Source organism: Notamacropus eugenii, chromosome 3 (assembly GCF_028372415.1).
Source record: "Notamacropus eugenii isolate mMacEug1 chromosome 3, mMacEug1.pri_v2, whole genome shotgun sequence".
NCBI lineage: Eukaryota > Metazoa > Chordata > Mammalia > Diprotodontia > Macropodidae > Notamacropus > Notamacropus eugenii.
In genome coordinates this window covers 296,682,817-296,706,725 of record NC_092874.1, presented here as the reverse complement: position 1 = coordinate 296,706,725, position 23,909 = coordinate 296,682,817, and the positions used below count along the sequence as shown (strand labels likewise).

At 48.6% G+C, this 23,909-nt stretch overlaps 1 protein-coding gene and 1 pseudogene across 3 annotated transcripts; one reads left to right on the top strand and one right to left on the bottom strand.

The window, feature by feature from the left end:
• Positions 1 to 385: 385 nt before the first annotated feature.
• LOC140534743 (SUN domain-containing protein 2-like) lies at positions 386 to 19,269 on the top strand. Of its 3 annotated transcripts, XM_072656157.1 has the most exons (17): positions 386 to 547; positions 1,223 to 1,413; positions 1,983 to 2,117; positions 2,367 to 2,462; positions 2,733 to 2,826; positions 3,982 to 4,052; positions 5,001 to 5,128; positions 13,559 to 13,810; positions 13,965 to 14,042; positions 14,767 to 14,810; positions 15,162 to 15,327; positions 15,642 to 15,863; positions 16,045 to 16,129; positions 16,339 to 16,454; positions 16,606 to 16,773; positions 17,593 to 17,685; positions 17,929 to 19,269. In XM_072656157.1, the coding sequence occupies exons 1-17, from the start codon at positions 414 to 416 to the stop codon at positions 18,040 to 18,042; spliced, it is 2,187 nt and encodes a 728-aa protein (XP_072512258.1). In that variant the 5' UTR covers positions 386 to 413; the 3' UTR covers positions 18,043 to 19,269. The 3 variants fall into 3 exon arrangements, with proteins under 3 accessions (XP_072512258.1, XP_072512259.1, XP_072512260.1); XM_072656158.1 differs by lacking the exon at positions 1,983 to 2,117; XM_072656159.1 differs by lacking the exons at positions 1,223 to 1,413; positions 1,983 to 2,117; positions 2,367 to 2,462; positions 2,733 to 2,826.
• A 3,342-nt stretch (positions 19,270 to 22,611) lies between these two features.
• On the bottom strand, positions 22,612 to 23,254 carry LOC140532065 (large ribosomal subunit protein eL29-like; annotated as a pseudogene).
• Positions 23,255 to 23,909: the final 655 nt, after the last annotated feature.

The following is a 23,909-nucleotide window of genomic DNA, read 5'->3' as shown; positions in this document are numbered from 1 at the left end:
GCGACCTGAGAACAATCCCAAGGCAAGTGTCAAAACCCCAGATTCAGTAAAGACACCAAGGGAGACATTCCAAATGGAGGCTGGAGAGAGAGTGGGGGCAGCGCTTCACCAGGGAAGCCACCTGCAAGAAGATGTCACGGCCAGCTCAGGCACAAAGCTGGCAGGCTTGGCCCTGGTGAGCAGCCACCCTCAGCGTCTGGGAGACACTTCAGAAACTCTTTAGGAAAGCGCCTCTCTGTCCCAGTGCAGCCAGCTTTCCTTTTGGAGGAATCCATCCCTCCCCTTCAACGTCTCCCCCATCAGGCTCTTCTCAGGGGGTCCCAGAAAATCACACCTAGTCAGTCAGTAAGCACAGCTTCTCATTACTTTTTGCTTCTTCCAGGAATTTCTAGCACTTCTAGAGTGAGATTTTGATGATGTCTCGACGCAGTCAGCGCCTGAGCCATCGTTACCATGTTGATGATGATGGAGGCAGCAGCAGCAGCAGCAGTGGAGGAAGTTCCCTGGTGGCTGGTCAGCACACTGCCTTCAAGGACAGTCCCTTAAGGTAAGCCACTCCACAGCAGCCCTAGGTCATCTTCCAGATCACAACCACTCAGGGCAGCCAAGGGCCTGGCCAGCTTCCATGTGCACCTTTCTTTCCTGCCCCCATCTTTGGTGGAAACATCACTCTAGTGCTTTCTTTCCCCACAAATGCGAGAATTTCCTGTCCCCAGCACCGTCTCTTCCCCTTCTACCCCAACCTGGGCTGCTGCTGCCTTCACTCTCTGAGAACAGGAACTAGGGAGGGGTGACTTTGAGCATTGAGAGGGCCAGAAACTGAGGCTTAAAGCTGGGCAGGGAACAACCATCATGTGGCCCAGTACCCACGGTTTCTGGGGTGAGCTGCAGGGCCTAGCAAGAGCATAGGAAGCCATGGGGGTGATGGACCTGTGGGGGAGGAGACAGGTTCAGGTGGCTTTAGCTCCTCTTGTACCTCATCATGGTGGTTCCATTTGGAAAGAGGCCCTGCCTGGCCCATGGGAGCTGGGGATTTGTTCCAGTGTTATAAAGGATTCATCTGTTGAAGGAATAAGAACAGAAGAGGGCTTTAGGGATCATTTCTTTTCATCCTAGAAGCTCCTTGAAAGTCTCTTCCTCCTCCAGGCCTTTCTCCCCCTGTTTTTCTCCTGCTTCATCTCCTTCACCCTCTTTCCTTTGCTCCATGCTTGGCGCCCCCCAGGACTCTGAAGAGGAAATCTGGCAGTGTGAAACGCCTCACACCAGCCCCTCACCTGGGCCCTGCTTCCAATCCTCACACTACCTACTACAGTGAATCAGTGGTCAGCGAGTCCTACGTCAGGGGCCCCCGGGTCACCTCGGTGGACAAAAGCTCCATCCTACAAGATCAGCTGGACAGCGATGTCTACTGGAGTGAACGTGGTGAGCTCTGGCCAGAGCTTGACAAACCCGAGGGCTTGGGCTGGGGAGAAGGAAGGAAGCTCCTCCCTGTCTTCTAAAGATTCCTAAGGAGGCTAGTGTCTGTTGGGAGTTACCTTACTCCTCCAGGTTGGCTCATCTCCCTGGATCCTCCCAGGTGGGAGATCCTTCCATTCTCCTGAAGCCCCTCAGTCCCACAGATGGCACTTTTCCAGATCTGGGTGACAATAACCATGCCTCCTAAGGCAGAAGGCCACCTGGTTTTGTGCAGCCAATGAGCTAAAAATCATCTTTACATGTTTCAGTAAAGTTCCATTACACTTAAAAACATAAAAAGTGTTCTTACCTCATACAGAAATAGGAAGGGGGCCAGATTTTGCCCTTGTGCAGAACTCCATTCCTGCCCTAAACCACATGGGGGGGGGGGGCTTATGAGTTCAGACCCCCAAAGGGGTGGGAAGTCTGAATTCTGAAAAGTTCTGCCAGGTGTTCCACCTCTGGCAGCTGCTGTTGCTGGAAGCCTGAAGCTCCCTGCTTATCAGGCACCTCCATGCTCTGTGCAGGTGGGGACTTGGTGAGGAGGAGGAGAGGCCTGGGAGGTGCTGAGAAGAGTAAGATCAATGGACTGAATGAGGGCAAAGTCACCTATGATATCTATGGATCTTCCTCAGGATACTCCTCGGAGGATGACTCTGCAGGTAGGCAGCACTTCCTGCCTACTGGAACTCCATCCCCTGGACGCTGCCCCGTGTACTTTGAAGGGTGCCCCATCCAGGGGGGATGGGGAGAACATAGATTTCAGATAAAAGGAGAGAGAACTCTGCAGTCTGGCTCCAGGTGGGGGTTTGGAGGTTGGGAGGGCCTAAGCCTCAGCATGGTAATGGGGATGCCTGAGGCCCACTTGTGTCTCCTTCTGGGTGGCTCCTCATGTCTTCACTTTCCTGCAGGGCACACACTTATGGACCAGCCTGGCTCAGCATCCTCCTTAAGGAATGCTGCCTCCCAAGTTGGCGCTTTCTTGTGGGTGGCCATCACTTTCCCAGGTGGGTTCTGGGAGTGGGTGGGCACACTGCCCAGGGCAGTCCCTGCTGTGGGCCCATAAGAGCTTCCTCATTCCTACGCTGGGGCACACCAGGCCTGGGTGCTAACCCTAGGACAGTGTGTGGAGACAGGCTTTTATGGCAGGATCCCCAGGCACAGCTAGAGAGCCTTGGGAGATTCAAGGAGCAGCTGCAGAGTGAGCAGGCTGGGAGCAAGCTAACTCTGGGATAGGAGGGCGAAGCCTTTGAACCCCTCTGCTGGGACTTTTACAGGTTGGCTCTTTGGCCTGTTCTACTGGTGGCTGGGCACTACCTGCTACCGCCTGACCACAGCTGCCTCCCTGCTGGACATCTTTCTCTTAACCAGGTCAGTGAGGCTTCCCTGGGCTCTGCCAGAACCAAAGAACCCATGCTTGAAAAAGCTTCACCACGCTTGAGCTCAGTTCAGCTTTTGAGACTTTTGTGCCATGAATCTTATGACAGAAGGTCAGGTCAGGGTCAGGGGTGTGCTGGAATCAGCTGGAACCAGCTTGAACCTGCTCCTGAGTGTCAGCTACCAGTCAGGGCTCCTCTGGGTATCTAGACTGAAGAAGAAGATGGGACAAGTTGTGTGTGCCTTCACCTCCTTCAGAACTGCTTGTTAACCCTTCCCCAGCACATGCCAATCCCCATGAGCACAGGTGCTGCTCTATTCCTGAGTATCTTGGAGGAGCTGTCCCCTCAGTAGTTCCTGCCTCTCATCTCCACTGACTCTGGTGGCTTCACCTTGGCCAGTTGGAAAGTCCTGAGCTCCCAGGGGTTGTAGTCTCTTCCCAGTCCTTCGGGTAGCCAGGCCATCCTTACAGTTTCTCTGTGGGGGGTCATGTCCAGGTTTCCAGGCAGCCTCCAGGGCTGTGTCCAGGAGCCTCTAGAGCAGGGGTAGGGAACCTGCGCTCTCCAGGCCACATGTAGCCTTCTAGGTCCTGGGGTGCAACCTTTGGACTGAGGCCAAGTTTTACAGAACAAATCCTTTTCTTAAGGAGATTTGTTCTTGGAAGTCTAGATTCAGTCAAAGGGCCACCCTTGAGGACCTCAAGTGCCACATGTGATCTCCAGGCTGCAGGTTCCCTATCTAGCTCTGGATTCTTGGGGCCACAGGCTAGGCCCAGGGAGACTAGCCAACCTTGTCAGGGCTTACTCCTTCCAAGTCCCAATTTGACAAGCACTGAAATGATTTAGCCAAAAGAAGCCTGCCCAATTCACTAGCATATAAGCACATTCCTGAGAGCCCTGGGAGGGAGATGCCTTCCACCAGCCCTGTCACCTTTCATAACAACATTCACACATTTGACCAAGGTCAAATTTTCTCCTTCCACTTGACCTCGAGGGCTGTCCATAAAAGCCCAGAGCTCCCCATCGTAGCTGTCCCAGGGTGGGGGCACACCCTTTGTTGGTTTCCTCAGCAGCTCAGGGAGGGTCGCACAGGAATCTGGTGGGGAAGACCAGGCACTAATGTCTCCTCCTTCATCCCCATGAAATCCAGGAGCTTTTCAACTCTGAAGAAGTTGTTTCTGCTTCTCTTGATGCTGTTGCTTCTGGCTTCGCTGGCTTACGGTGAGCCTTGCTGAGTCCCCAGGGCACCCTGCCAGCCCAGACAGACAAGGGCTTGGGGGCAGGGCTGCTGAACGCAAGTCTGGAAGACAGAGCTTTGAAGGGGAGCCTTTAGCCTTTAGGGGAAAAGGGACCCAGGCCTTGTATGGGAAAGTTCTTGTGCCTGAAATGGGATAGACGGCCTGTGTCTCCTCCTCTTGATCCAATCCCACAAGCCTTTCTTGTGCATCTTCTGTATGCAGGCCTCCCAGACTCATGCTGCATGCCTACTATGACAGTGCTGGCTTTACATGGGTGTTTGATCTGCCCCCTCAGTGGTCACTGTCAAGGCACTTGAGGGTGGGGGAACTGGTAGAAGAGCTGAGTCCACAATGAATGGGTTAGCTGGGCAGGACACAGCCAATGCCAGCTCTGGAGGCCTTTGCCCCTTCTCACTGGGGAGAATGGACAGGGTGGTCCTCCCTGGATGGTCCCAAAAGAGCTGTACTCTGTTCAGGAACCATGACATCACTTACCCCCTACTATGAGATGAAGCCCAGCTTGGGAATGGTGACACCACAAGCTGTCAGTTACCAGGACCTCTATTCAGCTGGCATCTCCTGAAAGCACTCTGATCCTCCAGAAGAGACAGGGCTGTATGTGGACCAGGCTTGGGACCAGGAGGCAGGACTTCTCCATGTCCTCTCCCCAGCTGCTTCTTGTCCCTCATTTTTCTCATAATCCAAAAGTGTGTAATGACTCCTGAAAGGATCATGAGAGATGCCTTTCCTGAAGGGTCTTGCCTTCCAGATCATGGGGCCCATAATGCATGCACCTTCCTTGGGCCAGGGTCTGAGCCCATGTGGATGTGACACTGCCAGACACAGTCCAGGTGTAGGTCCTCATCCTGGACATGTTTCCCTTCTGGTGCCTCAGCCTCTGCCTTCATTAGCCTTTCCTCCCATGTGCTAGGTGCTTGGTATTTTTACCCCTATGGACTACAGACATTCCACCCTGCTATGCTGTCCTGGTGGGCAGCAAAGGGCAGCAACAGGAGAGAGGAGGTGTGGGAAGCAGGAGAATCCACCCCATATTTCCAGGTGAGTGCCTGGGTGAGTGCCAGGAACACTTTGTGCAGGACAGGCAGACAGTCTGCTCACAACCAAGTCTGTTCCAATCAACCCCAGAATCACTCAGTCCACTACCATTTCTTAAGTGTGGCCTACTGTGTGTCAGGCACTGTGCTAAGGGATGGGAATTCAAAGAAAGAATTCAAACCCAAACAAACAAGCCCACAGTCCCTGCCCTGAAGGAGTCCCCGAGTCATGAGGAAACAACTAGGTACAATGGAGATCTACCAGGACAGATGGGAGTGAAGCAGTAGAGGGAGTTGGCTATGCTGTTTCTTCTGTGGCAGCCATACAGACTATTACCATACCATCTTTGAAGACAGTTCTGGCCTGGCAGGATCTTCCAGGTGGTGTCCTCTCCTAGCGCTGTCTTTGAAACAGCTCTGCAGCACTATGAGGCATCAGAGGAGGGGGAAGCAGGATTAGCCAGAGGAATCTGCTTTTGTTTCCATTTTGTAATGAACAAAAGTCTGTTTTATTTCCCTTCTCCCTCTCCCACCCATTCAGAAAAATGAAAAGCAAACCACTTGTAACAAATGTGCAGAGTTAAGCAAACCAGTCCCTTTTTGGCCATGTCTAAAAGATCTATGTCTCCTTCTGCCTCCTGAGGCCATCTCTCCGTCAGAAGTTGGGTCATTTTCCAGAAAAGTACTTGGTCACTGCATCGATCAGAGTTCTAAAGTCTTTCAAAGTTGCTTCTTTGTGGTTCTTCTCACTCTGCTCTGCACCAGTTCATACAAAGTCTTCTCAGGTTTCTCTCAATACCACCTATTTCATTGTTTCTTAGAGCACGGTTGTATTCAATCCTTACACCATAATTTATTCAGCTCTTGCCCAGTTCGGGGGCAAGCCAGTAGTTTCCATTTCTTTGTCTTTGCTGTTTGGGTGCCAAGTGTGTGTCATGCAGAAGATAGGTCATTCATCTCAGTGGTGACAGTCTCTTCTTAATGGTCTGTGCTGTGGGGCAAGAGATGAGAATATAAATCCAGGCTATAATGAAGCCTTCATTTAGTAACCTCGATTTATCCATGGATTTCCATCTCCAAACTCATCAATCTTTGCACCAGGGCCACTCACAAGCAGCATTAGGAGACTCTCTCACCTTGGATATGCAGATCCCTGGGGAGCCAGGGTCAGAAAACCTGGGCTCAAGTTTGAGCTTTGCCACTTGCTAGCTTTGGGACCTGGGGCAGTTCAATGCCAACCTCTCAAGACTCAGCCTCCCGCGTTCCCCCGCTGCCTTCAACTGAAATCATAGTTGCCTCCCCCAAAAGGCCTTCCCTAACACCTTGTCACACAGTGAAGTGATTCTGGAGGGGGGGGGGTCTCCAGAAATTGGTAGCAGAGCCCAGACTATCAGAGTTGATCAAGCTGGGAAGACTTGAAGGCTGTGTGCAGATCCTGGTGTCTGCCCACCAGAAGCTTGGCCACCAGGTGATTGGATTTGGGGAGTCATGATGACTTGGGAAGCAGATAAAAAGACCAAACAACCTTTGCCTTCTGCAGCCACCTTCTGTTTGTGGACAGAGGTCAGGGGACCTCAGAGAAGGACAAAGAGTACTTGGTCTCCCTCAGTCCTCACACAGTCCAACCACAGTCTAAGTGGTTGACATTATTCCAGTGTAATCTGAGGGGTGACATGGAGTGGTGGGATAAAGGACATGGCTCTAGAAACAGCAACAGATGAGGTGCTGGATGTCAGATGCACAATGAGGTCCACGATTTTGGACACAGCCAGTGTCAGAATTTGATTTGTCTGACTTCTCATGTCAGCTGCAAGGAGTTTTTTTTTCAGATGTGGGGGGGAAACAATCAGTGGAATGATCACTCACAGGCAGAAGAATTTGGAGGAGGCAAATCAGCCTCAAGGATTAGATTTCATCACATTTTTAAAGGCAACTAAAAAACCCCATAGTTGCTATTCCAAATGAGCATAAGGCAACAGAGGGCAAAGGAAGTCCAGGAGGAAGCTGAGAAGATCATTTTGTCCTTGTGACCCCAACACTCGGCATAGCCTGTTACACTTAGTGGGAGTGTATCAGTGTTTGTTGGCTGTCATTGTACTAAGTCCACAAAACAACGTGCAAGGGAAGAAGACACAACTATTATTTGTCAGTAAGAAAGTCCGCAGGCACAGGATACATGATCAGCACCAAAAGATGTCACAACGAAACCAAAGGACCATCTTCACGGAATGAGAAATGCTGGTTACACGAATCATTTCAGCATCAAGGACCAGATCAGTGACTGGGCCCCACAAAGGTCAAAATCCAGCAAGTTAGAAGAAAGGGGGACAAAAGGGGAAAAAACATACCGTACAGCTCCAACAGCTCCAGTCCTTCCTCTTCAGATGTGTCAACCACTCAGGCACGGCAAAAGGAACACTGACTCATAGCATCGTTTCCTAAGGATGTTTGACTGCTGCCCCAAAACATCACATTCCAGTGAGAAGGCCAGCAATCCTAGAGGCTGCCTCCGTCAGAGACCAGCGGCTCTTGTCAAGCAAAGAAACCAAAGGCAACACTGGATCTGAAAATAGGCCACTGGCGCAAGAGAAGAAGAGGGTGGTGACTAAAGGATACAAACAGTGGACCCGTGAAACGAAAACATCAGGAAGGGCCCTCAGCCTCCCTCTTCAGCTCAGTCCTGAGAGTGGAGGCCCCCAAATTCTTGAGGCAGCTCCTTCCCCTCTCAGTGACTCACCTTGTTAGGAAGCTGTTCCTGCCTCTGAAATGTGCCACAACTTCTACCTTGCCAGGACAAGCAAAGCAACTCTAACCCTGTCCATGTCCACAAAGTCTGAAAACCATTTTCATGTCTCCTCATCGTGTTGTGTGTTTCCAAAAGTTTTCTTGATATCATTGGTTTTTACTTAACCTACCTTTCCCAGTGTGTCTTCTCAGAAAGAGAAGCAGGGAATTTGGAAAAACCCTGGAAAGCTTGTGTGATCTACTAGTGAAAATCATTTTGAATTAGGTACATCTTTACACACACACACACACACACACACACACACACACACACACAAACGCACACATCCCACTGACTTTGAAGACTTGTCTCTAGCTTTTGCTTTCATGTGACCCACCTTGCTCAGTGTATCCTTCCCATTTTGCCCTCCCACAGAGCCAGCCCTTAAGCAAAAGAATAAACCAAAAAGGGGAAGAAAAGTTCAGCAGAACACAGCAGGCGAGCCCAGCATTAGATGCAGGTTCCCTGCCAGTATTTCCCACCCTAGCCAGGACGGGAAGGGAAGAAGATCCTCATGGGTCATCTCTGTTCTTTCCATTTCCATGGTTGTCTGTGGTGCTTGTTTTCTTGTTCTCCTCATTCATTTATTCCACTTTTCCCCAGTTCATGTAAGTCTTCTAATTAAGCAGAGTTGTGGCTTCGTACAGCATAGTCATATTTCCTTGTATCCATAAGCCACTCCTCTGTCAATGAGTTCTTTGCTACCAAAGAACTTTCTTAGTGGTTCAGTTGGTATGGCACTGAATAAGTTAATTTAGGTAGTTTTATCATTTTTATGCTACTGGCTTGACCTACCCACGAGGAGTGAGTACATCTCCAACTGTTGAGATCTCTACGTATGAAGAATGTTTTGTAATTGTGTTCATATAGTTCCTGTGTGTGTCTTGGCAGGCAAACTCTCAGGTTGTATACAGTATACAATTGTATACAGTTATTTTCAATGGAATTTCTCTTTCTATCTCTTCCTGCTGGATTTTCTTGATTAATATATAGAAATGCTGATGGTTTTGATGGGCTTCCAACTTTCTTTAAGTAATTGTTTGAACTGGTTTTGTTTTAAACTGGTTTTTTAGATGACTCTCTAGGGTTCTCTTGGTAAACCATTGTATCATCTACCAAAAGAGATAGTTTTGGTTCCTCATTGCAGTTTTTTCCCTTCAGTTTCTTTTCTGCCTTATTGCTATATCTAGCAGTTGCTGTAACTGGTACAACACTGAATAGCAATGGTTGGCAATGGACTTTCTTCCTTTACCGTGATCTTACTGGGAAGGCTTATCCCCATTACATATCATGCTTGCTCTTGGTTTTAGTTAGATAATACTTATTTTAAAGAAGACTCCATTTATTCCTGTGCTTTCTAGTGTTTTTCAACAGGGATGAGGCATTTTGTCAAAAGCTTTGTCTGCACCTGTTGAAATCATATAAATTTGTTGTTTATGTTATTGATATAATCAGTTACATTTATAGTTTTCCTAATAATTGACCCAGGCCCAACTTCTTGGTATCAATCCAGCTTGGTCACAGTGTCACAATATATCTTTGTGATATATTCCTGTAATCTCCTTTCTTAGCATTTAATATTTTTCATCAATATTCATTAAGGAAATTGATCTATAGTTCCCTTTCTTGGGGAGACGTGACTCTCCTTGGTTTGGGTATCAAGATTATATTTTTGTCATAGAAAGAATTTGATAAGATTCTATCTTTACCTGTTTTTCAAATCGTTTATTTAGTGTTGGAATTGATTACTTTTTAATCATTTGGAAAAATTTGATTTAGTCCTGGGGTTTTTTCTTAGAGAGATCATTTATAGCTTGTTTCGTTCCTTTTTCTAAGATGGGGTTATTTAAGGGCTCTGTTAAACAGGACTATTTATATTTGTAAAATTCATTTCATTTAGATTTTCATTTTTATTATTGGCATGTAGTTGGGCAACAAAGCTCCTAGTAATTACTTTTATTTTCTCTTCATAGATTGTAAATTCACTGTTTTCATTTTCTGATGTAATAATTTGGTTTTCTTTTGTAAAAATTAAATTAGCCAAGGATTTATCTATTTAATTGTTTTTCTCAAAGCTTATAGTTTTATTTATTAGTTCATTGGGGTTTTGTTCTTTCAATTTCGTTCATCTTTCTATCGATTCAAGATTTTAATTTTGGTGTTTAATTGGGAAGGGATTAATCTGTTGGTTTTCTAAATATTTTAGTTGCATGTCTAATTCTTTAATCTGTTTCTTTGTCTCTTTGATTGATGTAAGCATTTGAAAATATACATTTCCCTCTAAGTCCTGCATTGACTGCATCCCCAAAATTTAGTTATGTCATTGTCACCATGAAATTGTTAACCATTTCTATGATTTGTTCTTTGACTCATCCATTCTTTAGGATCCATTCTGTAAGATCCATTCTTTTTCTCCAACTCCTCTATTTGTGTATCTTTCTGTTTCAAGCATATTTCTTGTAAATAACATATTGTTGGATTCTGGTTTCTAATCCATTCAACTGTATTCTTCCATTTTATGAGTGAGTTCATCCCATTCCCATTCACAGTTGTGTTCATTAAATGTATATTTTTTACCATGCTATTCTTTTACACTCATCCTTTTGTTTTTTACTCTGTCCCTTCTTCGGTAGTCTTTTGTTTCTGACCTTTGCCTCCCTTAATCTATCCCGTCATTCTTCCCTCCCCCTCACCTTTCTCTTAGACGCTTTTCCTCCTACTTCTCCTTGGGTAAAATGAATCTCTCCATCTCATTGTGTGTGTATGTGTATTCTTCCCTCTTTCAACCAGTTCAGATGAGAATAAGGTTCGTGTTGCCTGTTCCCCTCTTCTGTCCCTCCCATTGTATAAACTCTTTCTAGTGCACCCCATTTATGAGATAACTTTCCCCATTCTTTCTCTCCTTCCCCACAACCTTCCAGTGCATTTCTCTTCTCCACCCTTCCATTCTTTTGAGATCCTCACAACATAATACAGTCATTCAGGTCGCTATCTATTTAGACTGCTTCTAGGACCCGTGGTGATCATAAAATTCTGAAGTGGTTACATGTATCATCTTGCCACACAAGGGATCTAAACAATTTGCCCTTTTTTAGTGACTTGTGATTTCTCACTCATGTTCACCTTATTATTCTTCTCCTGAGTTCTGTGTTTGAATGTCAAATTTTCTATTCTGTTCTGGTCTTTTCATCAGGAATGCTTGAAAGTTCTCTATTTCAGGAAGGGTCCTTATTCCCCTGTAGGACGATACACAGTTTTGCTGGGTAGTTTAATCTTATTGTGGGCTCTAATCCTAGATCTTTTCCACTCCAGAATATGATATCCCAAGCCCTGTACTCCTTTAATGTGGAAGCTTCTAAATCTCATGTGTCCTGACAGTACTGGATTATTTCTCTCTGGCTATTTGCAGAATTTTCTCCTTGACCTGGCAGTTCTGGATTTAGAACAGTTGCTGGGAGTTTTCATGTAGGGGTTTCTTTCAGGAAATGATTTGTGGTTTCAAGTTCTACTTTGCCCTCTGATTCTAACACATCTGGGCATTTTCCTTTGTAATATCTTAAAATATTATGTTGAGCTCCTTTTTTGTTCCTGGCTTTTGGATAGACAAATGACTCTCCAATTCTCTCTCCTCAATCCATTTCTAGGTCATTGGAGTTTTGTATGAGATCCTATACATTTTCTCTTGAATTGATTTTATTTTTTGTTGTTGTCTCCTAGAGTTATTAGCTTCTATTTGCTCAGTTCTAATTTTTAAGGAATTCAGTATTTTTGTGCCTCTTTTACTAATTATTCATTCTTTTCTCATATCTTTCTTGTACCGCTTTTTAAAAATTTTTCCTCGTCCACTCTTAAAATCACTTTTTGTTCATTTTTATCTCATTCTTTAACTCTTCTAGGAATTCTTGTTCAACTCTTATCCAATCTACCCTTTTTCTTGGAGGATTTGCTTAAAGATATCTTCAAGTCATTGGCTTCTTCTGTCTTTCTGTCTTGAGCCATAGTAGCCCTTTGTGGTCAGGTTCAGTTTTGTTTACTCATTCTTCCAGCCTATTTCTTGACTATGAACTTGATGTTGGCATTGGGCTCAGCTCACCTCTGGGCTTTCTTAGTTCAGTCCGCAAACTTTCAGTGCTTCCATAGTGGTGATATCTGTTCACTGCTATTCTTGTCTGAGTTGTGCAAGTTCCTGACTCAGGTTTAGGTCTTCTGGCTTGCGGGTGCTGGAGTTTCTGTAGAATGTTATTGGACTCAGTCATTGTTAGCACACTTTGAGGTTCTGCAGGTTCAGAGGGACCGAACTTATTGACTCTTCTTGCGTCTGGGTCTCCTACCCGAGGTATCCCACTGCAGGACTAAAAGTGAACATTGAGTCCCCAGCTGTGCTCTGGGGCTCAGGTCCAGAACCTCTTTGCAGAACCCCTTTCTTGATCAGTGCTCAGCTAGGGCCTCGCTCACTCATAACTGCTCCTCTCAGCCCTACGTCTGTAGCCTAGAAGAGTCATTTGGCCCCCTTCATGCTCCCAGGATAGCCTGGGATCTGCTCCTGCTCAGGGATTCAGTTCTAGCCCTTTTACCATCCTTGGGCAATGAAATGCTTCCCACTGTCCTGGCTGCCATTATGTTGGGCTCCTGGCCAGCCCCCACCTCAGTGTCCACAGCTCTCTTATTTCTTAAGCTTCCCTGGGCTGGAGAAATGACGCACAGGGATGTTTTCTTGGCTTTCCTCATGAAAATGTGGTCTGGCACATTATCTAGATGGTTAGAGAGGAGGTGGGCTGGGCTCATCAAAAATGCCCACCCTCCCTCTGTTCTCTTGGTTCTGCCCCTGTGCTGTGTGGTTGGTGGGGAGGGGACCTTCTGCATGCTTAGCCTCCTTTGTACCTCTTGGGGAGGTCTCTGACCTGGCTTTTTGCCCTGAGCTCTCTCAGCTTCTTTGCCATTTCGACCCTGGTGACCCTGGCCCTCCCTCATCACTCTCCTGGCTCACTGCCGCAGTGTCCTGAGTGGCCTCCCTGCCTCCAGTCTGTTCTGCACTCTGCTCTCAAAGGAACTTTCCTTAAGAACAGAGCAGACCAAGTGACTTCCCTCCTCAGTCAATGGCAGGGCCTCCCCTTTGCCCCCCAGAGGAAAACAGCCCCACCCTGTCTTTCCAGCCTTAGCCTCATTGGTCTTCTGTACTCCTTTCACACTCGGTGACCCTACCCAAATGGCTGCCCCCATGCTGAGAATTCATTCTGGTGCTCTTTCTTCCAGTCAGCCTGTCAACCCACATGTATTTATTAAGCACTTCCTCAGTGCCGGGTCCCGGCCTAGGGGACACAGGTACACAAAATGAAACCATTCCCATTGACCAGGAACTTCCATTCTCAGGCGGAGACCAACAATGCTTACGTTTTTGTAAATAGCGTAAGTGTGAAATGAAGAAATCTGCCGACAGCAGTTAAACGACCTGGTGGCTTTTAATGTCCTTGTCTCCTCCATTCAAATGGAAGTTCTTCGTACACAAGAAAGGTTTCCTTCTTGGTCCTTGTGTTCTCAGCACTCAGCCCCACCTCGGGCACACAGTGGTGCTTAACAAATGCCCAGTGCTCCTTGTTCCTCCTCCTAAGAGACTTTTCATCTTTGTGTGTTTTCCTCCTTGTTCCCAAGGCTGAACAGCATGTCCTGTCCAAGGTTCATGCCCTAGAAAGGCGGCTGGAAACTCTGGCTTCTGAATACTCTGCACGTTGGCAGAAGGAGGCCATCAGGCTGGAGTTGCTGGAGCTGCAGGGGGCCAGTGGGAATGGAGGTGGAAAAAGCCTGAGCCACGAGGATATTTCAACTCTCCTGGAGGGCCTGATGAGCCGATGGGAACCCACCCTGAAGGAGGACTTCCGTAGGGACACCACTGCCCACATCCAGGTGAGGAGAACGCTCTGCTAAGAAGACCAGGTCGGCAAGCCCAGCTAGTGGAAGGCATAGAGGTCTTGAGGTGAGGCAGCACTCTGGGCTTGGCAGGACCTGCCAAGTTCTCTGGGTCTTGTTGAACGCCTGTCTCCTTTTTTGTGGTCTCCAGGAAGCACTCACCACCCTCAGGGCAGAACATCGGCAAGATTTGGATAATGTTCTAAAGAAGATTTCTCAGGCATCCCAGGTAATCCAGAAGCTCTGACGCTTCTGGAGGCAGAGACACAGGGGATGGAGGGCGGGGGGGTGGGGCGGGGGAAAGGGTGCGGGGAGTGGGGGAGAGGGGGCAGAGACGTCTTGGGGGAGGTCACTTGTAGCTGGAAATGTTGGTGCTGCTGTCAGTAGACCTAACACTTGCTTACAGGTTTCTGGCCAGATTCCATACTTGTATGGGAGCATATTCGATTGACTCATTGTCCCTGAGAGCTCCTGTCTGAGGACTCTGGATCCCCTTGTCCGAAGGATAAGCAGAGAGCTTACTGATCTAAAGCAACCTAAGCCTCCTCCTGTAGCTCCTTTCTGGAACCCCTTTCCTGTACTGAGCACATCCATGCATGAAGACTAGGGAGGGATAAGATTGTCAATGAGAAGACTGTAACTCAACAGCTGAGTTTGAAACTCTTTTCAGGGACTGAGAAGTGACCTCACCACTCTAGGGAAAGTGGTTCATGCCTAATCTCAGCTGAGTTGGGGTCTCTCTCAGATGCCTCCTCTTGGTGGGATGATAAGAGAGGAGTCCAGTCTTTGAAAGGTCTAGCCCAAACTCAAGGTCAAGATTTCTGGAGCCCAACAGTTTGCAGAGACTCAGATCCTCCTTAGCAGACAGAGGGTCCACCCAGAGGAGACAATGAGTCCCCAGAGTGTGGTTTGGTGTTTTCATCAGTCTCATTGTGCCATCATCTTCCTTACAGGAGCTGGAAAGCTGGGTGCTTCAGCTAAAATCTGAATGGCAGAGGTAAGGCCCCAAACTAACTGGCAAAGAGAAGAGGAGGGAAGGAAGGCTAGAAAACTAGACCAGAGAAAGCACCACTGAGATTCTCTGGGGGGGTGTCAGTAGAGCCAGAATACTTGGGTTAGCATGTCCATAGGATTAATCCCAGCTGGTAAGGACCTCAGAGAGCAGATGAGGGTCCTGAGGCCTGGGAGGGAAATGACTTGCCCAGGGTCACACAGGGAGTAAATGTCAGGGAAGACTTGCACCCAGATCTCTGGTTCTGTTCTTTCCCTTTGATAGTGGTTCTGCTTGACTCTATCCTGTGTCACTAGCCAGTGGCTGCCCTTCCCTTTTCCTTTTGTCACTGTCTAGTTTGGCCCAAGAAGCCTTCCAGGACAACATATTAAAGGCTATGGGTCCACTGGAGGCCCAGCTGGCTGGCCTGAGACAGGAACTGGTAGCCCTGAGCCAGAGACAGGCTGCAGTGGCAGAGGAAGTAGACCTTTGGCCACAGAAGATGGCAGCCCTGCGCAGTGATGTGAGTCCTCCAGTCCACCACTTAGACCACATGTGCCCCTCTCTCCAAGGTGGGCTGCCTGAGCATCTGCCCAGGGAGACCCAACCCTCTAAGGTGTCCACTGGGGTCCAATGAGATCTTTTTTGGTAGACCTGAAAGCAGTGGAAAAATGCCAGTCACTTGGTTCACAACCGTCCCTTCCCTGGCACCAGGAAGACATGCATAGGCTCTGAGCTCTCAGAGTCTTTCTAGACACCCCCTCCCCAGGTCCCCTGTCCCGGCCCTCTTTCTTCCTTACCTCTACTGTTTTGTGGATGGTCTCTGGTGGTTTCTAGGTGGAGTCTCAGTTCCCAGCCTGGATCAGTCAGTACCTTCTTCGAGACAAGGGCGCTAAGGCTGGGCTTCTTCAGCTGGAGGAGGTACAGGCCCAACTTCGGGACCTGGAGCACAGAATCCTCACTCAGGTGGCAGAAGGGCAGGTCAAATCTGCCAGTGAAGCTGCTGCCAGCCTGAGGCTGACCCTTCACAAGGAAGGAGTGACTGGGGTCACAGAGGAGGTGAGGCCTGCCCCATTCCCTGTCTGCCTGTCGGAGGTCATGGGTTTGCCCTGAGAGGAGCCTCCAGGGAAGGAAGGGGAAGCCCTGGCAGAGCAGGTAGCACACGTGGCCCTCTGGTGAAAGGGCTGGGCCAGTTCTGCAGGCAGCTAGGCCCATGAGTCCATCCATGCCTGTCTTTTAGGATGTGCACCAGATTGTGAATGAGGCCCTGAAGAGATACAGTGAAGACCGCATTGGGCTAGTGGATTATGCCCTGGAGTCCTCAGGTAGGTAGCCTGTAGAAAGCCAGAGGGCTGGGGACATGATGGTTGCCCATTAAGGGACAGCAGGAATTAAAAACTCATGATGCCCCTTATGGGACGGGGCAGTTGAAGGGCTGATGCCCTGGCAGTGACCCCTCATCTTCAGGACTACCTCTGTGTCCTGCCAGCCCTCAGCTGCCCCCACCTCACTTCTCTCCCTCTTGTTCTTTCAGGGGCCAGCATCATCAGTAGCCGCTGCTCAGAGACCTATGATACCAAGACGGCCCTTCTCAGTCTGTTTGGCATCCCCTTGTGGTACTATTTCCAGTCCCCAAGAGCCATCCTCCAGGTATGACAGAACAAAGGGCCCCCAGCTTGGCTCTCTGCCATCTCCCACCTTCTGTGGGGGCTGGGCTCTCAAGGTGGGAGGATTACACAATGGAAATCTATTCCATTGGCTGCCCACCTGACTTGTCACCTGACTTGTCTTCTGCCCACAGCCAGATGTTTACCCTGGCAACTGCTGGGCATTCCGGGGCCCCCAGGGCTTTGCTGTGGTTCGATTATCTGCCCGCATCCACCTCACTGCTGTCACCTTGGAGCATGTACCCAAAGCCCTGTCTCCCATCAGCAACATCCCTAGCGCCCCCAAGGATTTTGTCATCTTGGTGAGTATCTGAGCCTTGCAGCTCTCCATTCCAGTATGCCTGACAGCCATTTCTTAACAGCAGCATTGTGAGGTGAGGAATGGAAGGATGTGCCCATTTTACAGCTGGGATATTGAGGCTGGTCTCTGGACTCCACAACCAGCCCTTTCCCTGCTCCCCCTCTTCTTAGAGAGAAGCCAGAAGAGGACAGCTGACAGCAGTCAAGATTTCAATGCTGTCTCAGGGTCCTTTTATACAACTCCTTTATACATGGGTGCCTCCATGGCCAGGTGTCCCATGGGGGAGCTGAGTGGGGATGATGAGCACCATTCCCTACAGTCACCTCCTTAGGGCAGAGTTGGAATGTCCTCATAAGGAGGATGTGGGTGAAAAAAGTGGAGCCAGAGGAGAAGAAGAAACGTGTAGGGGAACAGGATGCTTCAGGACCTAAATCCTGATAGATGAAGAAACTGAGGCACCTACAATTAAATTGTGTGTCCCAAGCCATTCAGCAGCTTAGGGGAAGAGGCAGAGAAGGAGGCCAGGGGCTTGGAGGGAAAAGGATCTGTCTACTGAGTTAGTGAGAGATGCTGGAAGGTGAGGGGACCAAAGAAGGAAACATCATGGTGGCTTTTCCTTTCTCCCCTTTACTCTCCCCAATGTATCCCCCCCTACACCCCCTTCCTCCTCCTCTTCCACCTCCTCCTCCACAACCTCCCCTTCCTTTGCCTCCCTGGATAGATCTGGATTCATGTCCTAACAGCATGACCTTTCCTCTAACCCCCTCCCATCCATCCATCCATCCATCCATCCCTTCCCTTTGCTTTTCCTTCTCTGTAGGGGCTAAATGAAGATTCACAGTCGGAAGGGGTGGCCCTCGGGCACTTTACCTATGATAATGCTGGGGAGTCCATTCAGACCTTCCACTTTCAGGTATGGAGGGCTGGCCCCACAGTGTCCCAGGGAGGCTGGTGCTCTTGAAGGCTAGATCACCAGCCATGGGGATGCTGTGGCTTTGCTAGGAGCTGCAGTTTGAGCCAGGACCCCATGGTTCTGATAGCAACCTGAGGGATAACATTCAGCCACTGAAGAAGGCCTGGGGGGGACGGGCTCTGGGGTCAGGATGTCCACCAAGGGATCACGAGCCTTCCTGACCCCAGTCTCCTCTTCCCACAGGGCAATGACACAGCCCCATACCAGGTGGTCGAACTTCGGATCTTAAGCAACTGGGGTCACCCTGAGTACACCTGCATTTACCGCTTCCGCGTCCATGGGAAGCCTGCCAATTAGCCTCTCCCCCCCAGGGCCTTTCCCCTCTTTCCCCCTTCAGCCCCTCCCCTCCCCCAGCAAGCACTTCATCCCACTTTCTCGCCCTCTCCCACACTTCATCCCTTATGGCCACTGTGGCTTCTGGGAGAGATACAAGGTGGGAGCCTACCACCATGGAGCAGTTTGGCCCCACCCTGCCCTCTCTGATGGAGAGGAGATCACCAGCTCAGCTATTTGTTTCACTCCCCATCCTCTTGAGGGTCAGGTGGCCCAGCTCCCTACCAGGCCCTGCCTGCCCTCAGGAGGTGTATACACAGCTATGTATGATATCTTGAAGGTGTGAGTCAAGACATCATGAGGGCCTTATTATGCTCAGCAGCACTCAGAACCACAGCTTAGGCCACCTTAGCTTACCTTGCCCAAGAGTCTAGGTCAAAGAACTTGGTTTATTGAGGGCATGACAACTTGGGCAGTTCCAAAGGGCAGACTGGTAGACAGTCTGTCTTGGGCATGCCCCAGCAGGTGGCTAAAGCTCCCGTCCATGGTAGCATGCATAGTTCTCTTTACCATGGGGCATGATGGGGGCAGTCTTTGAAATCTGAAGTATCTGGGACTGGCCACAATTCCCTGGTGTTAAGTTTATTGGGATAGAGTTGGGGTTAGTTTTTTGGAGTTAAGGCTGGGATGGGAGGGGAAGGGCAAATTCTTTGGCCCTGCGGGCCCATTGTATTATGTATATAGATAGATATTTATATTTATACATAGATCTCTTTGTTCTTTGTTATCAGACAGAAAAGCTACGGGCTTCATTTCCGGCTTCCTCCCCCTGGGGCCCAGGGTGATATTCACTCCAGCTCCAGCTTGGGGTGGGGGGCAGGCTGTCAGGCACGGATCCTCACAGTGACATTGCCATCCTTCCTGCCTTTTACTGTAGGAGGGAAGGCAGGCCTTCACACCACAGGGCTGGCCACTGGTCCCTGAAGCAAGCAGGGGCACTCACTCATCTGCAGGCTTTGGGGGTCACCAGCAGACAGTGGCAGGCTGACCCTAGCTGGCCCTCAACCCAGTTTGCTCCCTCTGCTTCTGTTCGCTTACCAGGAAGCTGGCGTCTGAGCAGCCCTGCATAGGAACCTACAGATGGGGTCTTAGTTCTTCCCCATCACAAAGGCTACTGTTTAATTCTTTACTTTGATTTTTTAATCAACAAATTCTAATTTATGCCTATGCAAATATAAATTTTCCCTGGGATCTGTGGCTTCTCCTTGTCCACCTGTTGCTCTTGAGGCCAACTTGGAGTAGTGGGGAAAAGAAGGTGGTATTCTGGTAGAAACTCCCTGGTTAAAGGGCGGCTTCCTTGCTGCTGAGTGAGGCCTGGGAGGGATTGTCCTGGGCATCGAGAGGGAGCTAAGCCCAGGCCTGGGCTGGGAGAAGCAAAGCTGGGTAAGGGAACCAGAGGAGGCTTTCTCATTTCTGCCTGCTCCTTTAAAGCTCACCCAAGGCCTCTCCTGGTCTTAATCCTCCCTCAGTGTGCCCAAATTGATGTTTTATACTTCCTTGTGTGTGTCTGCATATCCATACATAAACACACACCTATCCAGACAGACATTCCTCTGTGTGCCTGCTCCATCTTTCAGGAGCAGGACAGCTTTCTAAGGAAAAGAGCTTTGTGTCTGCCTTGGTCTCCCCCATAGCTAGCACAAGGCCTGCCACCCAGCAGACACTTTATCTGAGCATTGCTATTCACTTCAACTCAGGTGTAAAGAAAGAATATACTCTACAGCCTTCTCAACAAGGGGTCACCAGCATGCCTTTGACAGCTCCAGCAAGGGTTAAACACGTCACAAACTGCCAGCCGTCCTCTTCCACTTTCAGACAGCTCAAGTTGTTGGGAAATTTGTCCTGAAATCAGGCTGAAATCTATCTTTGGGCATCTTCCACCCACTATTCCTCGTTCTTTCATCCTGGGTCAAGCAGAACACGCTAATCCCCCTTCCACATCACTTTTCAAATAGTAGCATTAGAGAGTGGCTACTGCGTGCCAGCCACTGTGCCGAGCACTTTACAAATATCTCCTTTGATCCACACAACAACCCTGTGAGGTAGGCACCATTTCTAGACCCATTTTGCAGATGAGGAAATGTAGGCACAGAGGTGAAATGACTTGTCCAGGGTCACACAGCTGGTAAGTATCTGAGGGAGAATTTGAACTTGGATCTTCCTGCTTCCAGGTGCAGAGTTCCATCTCCTGTGCCACCTGAAGACAGTTCTCATGGTCCTCTGACAGCTTCTCAAGGGCCTTACACCATGTTCTTGGAGCCCTTCATCCTTCTGTTCACCCTTCTCTGAATGCACCTCACCTTGGTCATTTCTTTCCCACACTGTGATGCTCAGGCCTGAACACTGCCCTCTGGCTGTGGTCTCCTCAGGACAGACTTGGGCTGACCTATTACTGACCCCCCTTCCTAGATCGTAGGCCTCTCCATGCCCCTCAGGAAGGCACTGGTCATTCCAACCATCAAGTTTAACTAGTGATTCACACAGACACTGCTATCCCCTAAAATCCCCAAATCCTTTAACAGGAGCCATGGCTGCATCACCCTCCCCCACTCATTGGTTTTTCTTTTCTAATTCTTGTTGAGGACTCTGCTTTTACCTCCACTGGATATTTTCATTTGGATAGAATCCTAAATTTTAGCTAGCTGAAACCTCCTCCATCCTATCAGTCATGTGACATCTCCACCCCTCCCTCCCAGCTCTAGCATTGGCACATTTGGACAAGCACACCTTGTGCTATTTCACTGAAGTCGTTGATAAAAATGCTGAACAAGCACGGAGAAAAGGGGAGATCCCTGGGGCAATCAGGACAATTCCCCTGAGACCTCCCAGGGAGCTGGCATCAGCTCATTAGCCAGCACTCGACAGGTAGGGCAATGTAACCCGTTAACCCTTTCCAAATCCACCTGTCATCTGAGATTCAGACTGTGCTAAAATCTGACTGCACTTTGCAGAATTGCTCTGATCCAAGCAAAGACTAGCAGCTCATCAGACACCATTTTACAAGGGATCTGGGATCTTGGCAGCGTAGGCAGGAAATGCACATTTTTATCCTGTGCAGTTCTGCCCTCCTGTCACGAAAACAAACTGCTTCGTGGACCAAAGGAGAGATAGTGCTCAGAGTCTGAAAAAGTTCTTGTTCAACTGAGGTTGGAAATGGCTTTCTTGATGGAGCAGTTCCCACCTGCTTGATGAACTCATGCACCTTATATAAAGCAGTGAACAGGAAGGGAGAGTTCAGGATTCTCTGTCCAGAGTCACTTGCCCATAATGTCTCATTGAGGCACAAAGCACAAATGGGGCAAGAACATAAAATCAGGGTTACCTAAGGGACATTTAGAATAGGCTGGAGCTCACCTTGAGATGGGAGAGAAGGGAGAGTGAGGTTAATAAACCTTTGCCTCTATGCTTCTAACTTAAGGGGGGAGTGGTGGGGGGGAAGAGTTTAAAAAGGAAAGTAAGTTAATCTGGGTCCTACAATTACCTAAAGGTAACCTGTCCAATCCAGTAGGCAGAGATGCAGAGATTTTACAGAGCTCTAGGGAGCCCAGCCTCTTAACAGGCATGACCTGGATGAAGATCCCGACCAGGAGACTGAGAAAGGGCAGTCAAACATGAAGGAAGAAAAACAGGTGAGGTTGGACTCATGAAAACCTGGAGAGAAAAGAGTGGGAAGGAGAAGAAGACCCTGGATTCAATCCTGGGTCCGTTACTCTTCTCTCTTCATTCTACTTCACTCAGTGATCTCATCAGCTGTCATGGATTGAATCACCCTCTCCATGCTCATGATTTCTCAAATCTACCTATTCTGCCTAAAACCCTGTGCTGACCTCCAGTCTTTCATCTCTCGTTGCTTTGTTGATGCCACAAATTGGATGTCGTGTAGACATTTTCAACTCAACATGTCCAAAACAGAACTCTTCATCTTCCCCCTATTCTTTCCCCTCCTACCTTCCCTATTACTGTAGAGGGCACCACCATCTTCCAGGCTCCTAACCTTGGCATCATCTTCAAATCCTAACTTCTGTCCAAGGGATTGCCAAAGATTGTCCAATTTACCTCTGCAACATCTCTTGTGGATTTCAGCTTTGCAGCACCTCTCATCAGTTTCACCTCTCCAACATCCCTTGCAGATTTCACCCTTCAACATCTCTCAGATTTCATCTTTGCAGCATCTCTGATCAGTTTTACCTCTCCAACATCTCTTGTCCATTTCAGCTTTGCAACATTTGTCATCAATTTCACCTCTCCAACATCTCTTGTCCATTTCAGCTTTGCAGCACCTCTCATCAATTTCACCTCTCCAATATCTCTCACAGATTTCATCTTTACAGCATCTCTCATCGGTTTCACCTCTCCAATATGTCATGCAGATTTCACCCTTCAACGTCTCTTGCAGATTTCACCTTGGCACCATCTCTCCTCAGGCTCACCTCTGCAGCATCTTTCAAAAACAGAACTTTCTTCTCTGATGCTGCCCCTACCCTAGTCCAGGCCTCATCTCCTGTGCACTGTTGTTTTCTTATGACTCACCATTTATTTTATTTGTACAAAGTAGTGAAGAATCATACCATGGCTGGGGGAAAATGATGTTTTAGGATTTAAACAAGTTCTTTCATTTTGAAACATCTCTTTTGAAGGCTTGGGACTAGCAATTTTAGCTCCAGCATCTTTGGGTTTGGACTCAGCAGGCTTCCCAGCCTTGGAATCACTGGGCTCTGTGTCCTTAGAATCAGACTTGGCTGCCGTGGGATCAGACTTGGTGACCTTGATGGCAGACTTGGTGACCTTAAGGTCAGTGCGCTTTGGAGCCTTAGAGTCAGGCTTCATGATCCTGAAGCCTGGACGTTTGGTGGCAACCCTAGGGCCTGGATGCTTAGTGGCCATCTTGTGGCCAGCATGCTGGGCACTCGCCTCAGGGATCTTAGCCCTAAGAAGTTTGACCTCGAAGGCCTTGGTGGCTTCATGGCTTCTGCTTGGACCTTGGGAATTGTTTGGTTTTTTTGGTTTACATCTTCTTCAGCTCCTTCTTGTGTTTCTTGGCAAAGCATGTGTTTCTCAGAAACTTGGAGTTGACCCATCTCAGAGACATGTATCACCGTGACTTAGGTTTCCTGATGCCATTTCTGTGCCATTTTTGTGATTGGTTGTGGCTGGTATGGTTCTTAGACTTAGCCATCTTTATACAACAACCTTCACTAACAGGCATTCCACCCACTAGAAGAAGTCAAAGCTAGAGACAGGAAAGGTCATGCCTGCACTACTGCAGTATTTCCTGGTGGATGTGCCTCCCTCAAGTCTCTCCCTCCTCCTTCCAGTTGTCAAACTGATTTTCCTGAGGTGCAGGTCTATGCCACTCAACTCCTCAATAAACCTGTGACTCTCTATTGCCTCCAGGATCAAATACAGAATCCTCTCTGAACGAGAGTTCAAAACCCTCCCTAACCTAGCCCTCTCCTGCCTTTCCACTCGTCTCCCACTTCACTCCCCACTTCTTCAATCCAGTGACACTGGCCTCCTGACTCTTCCTTGCACATGACCGTCCATCTTCCATGCTGGGAATGTTGTCCCTCCTTTTCTCTGCTTCCCTAGCTCCCTTCAAGCACCAGTTAAAATCTTACCTTCTACAAGAAACCTCCCCCAACTCGCCTTCATTCTGTCTTCTGCTGACTTTTTCCTCTTTTTCAGTACATTCTTTGTACTCATTTTTTGCACGTTGTCTCTCTCATCAGATTGTGAGGCCCTTGAGGGCAGGCACCCTGTTTTTGTCTTTCTTTCTATTCCTACCTTTTAACACACCTGGTGCATGATAAGTATTTAATAAATATTTATTG

Coding starts and splice junctions, on each gene's coding strand:
- LOC140534743 (XM_072656157.1), top strand. CDS start 414: ATGATGTCTCGACGCAGTCAGCGCCTGAGCCATCGTTACCATGTTGAT. Junction 4,053..5,000: donor TCTGGCTTCGCTGGCTTACG/GTGAGCCTTGCT, acceptor CCCATGTGCTAG/GTGCTTGGTATTTTTACCCC. Junction 15,328..15,641: donor TGGCAGCCCTGCGCAGTGAT/GTGAGTCCTCCA, acceptor GGTGGTTTCTAG/GTGGAGTCTCAGTTCCCAGC.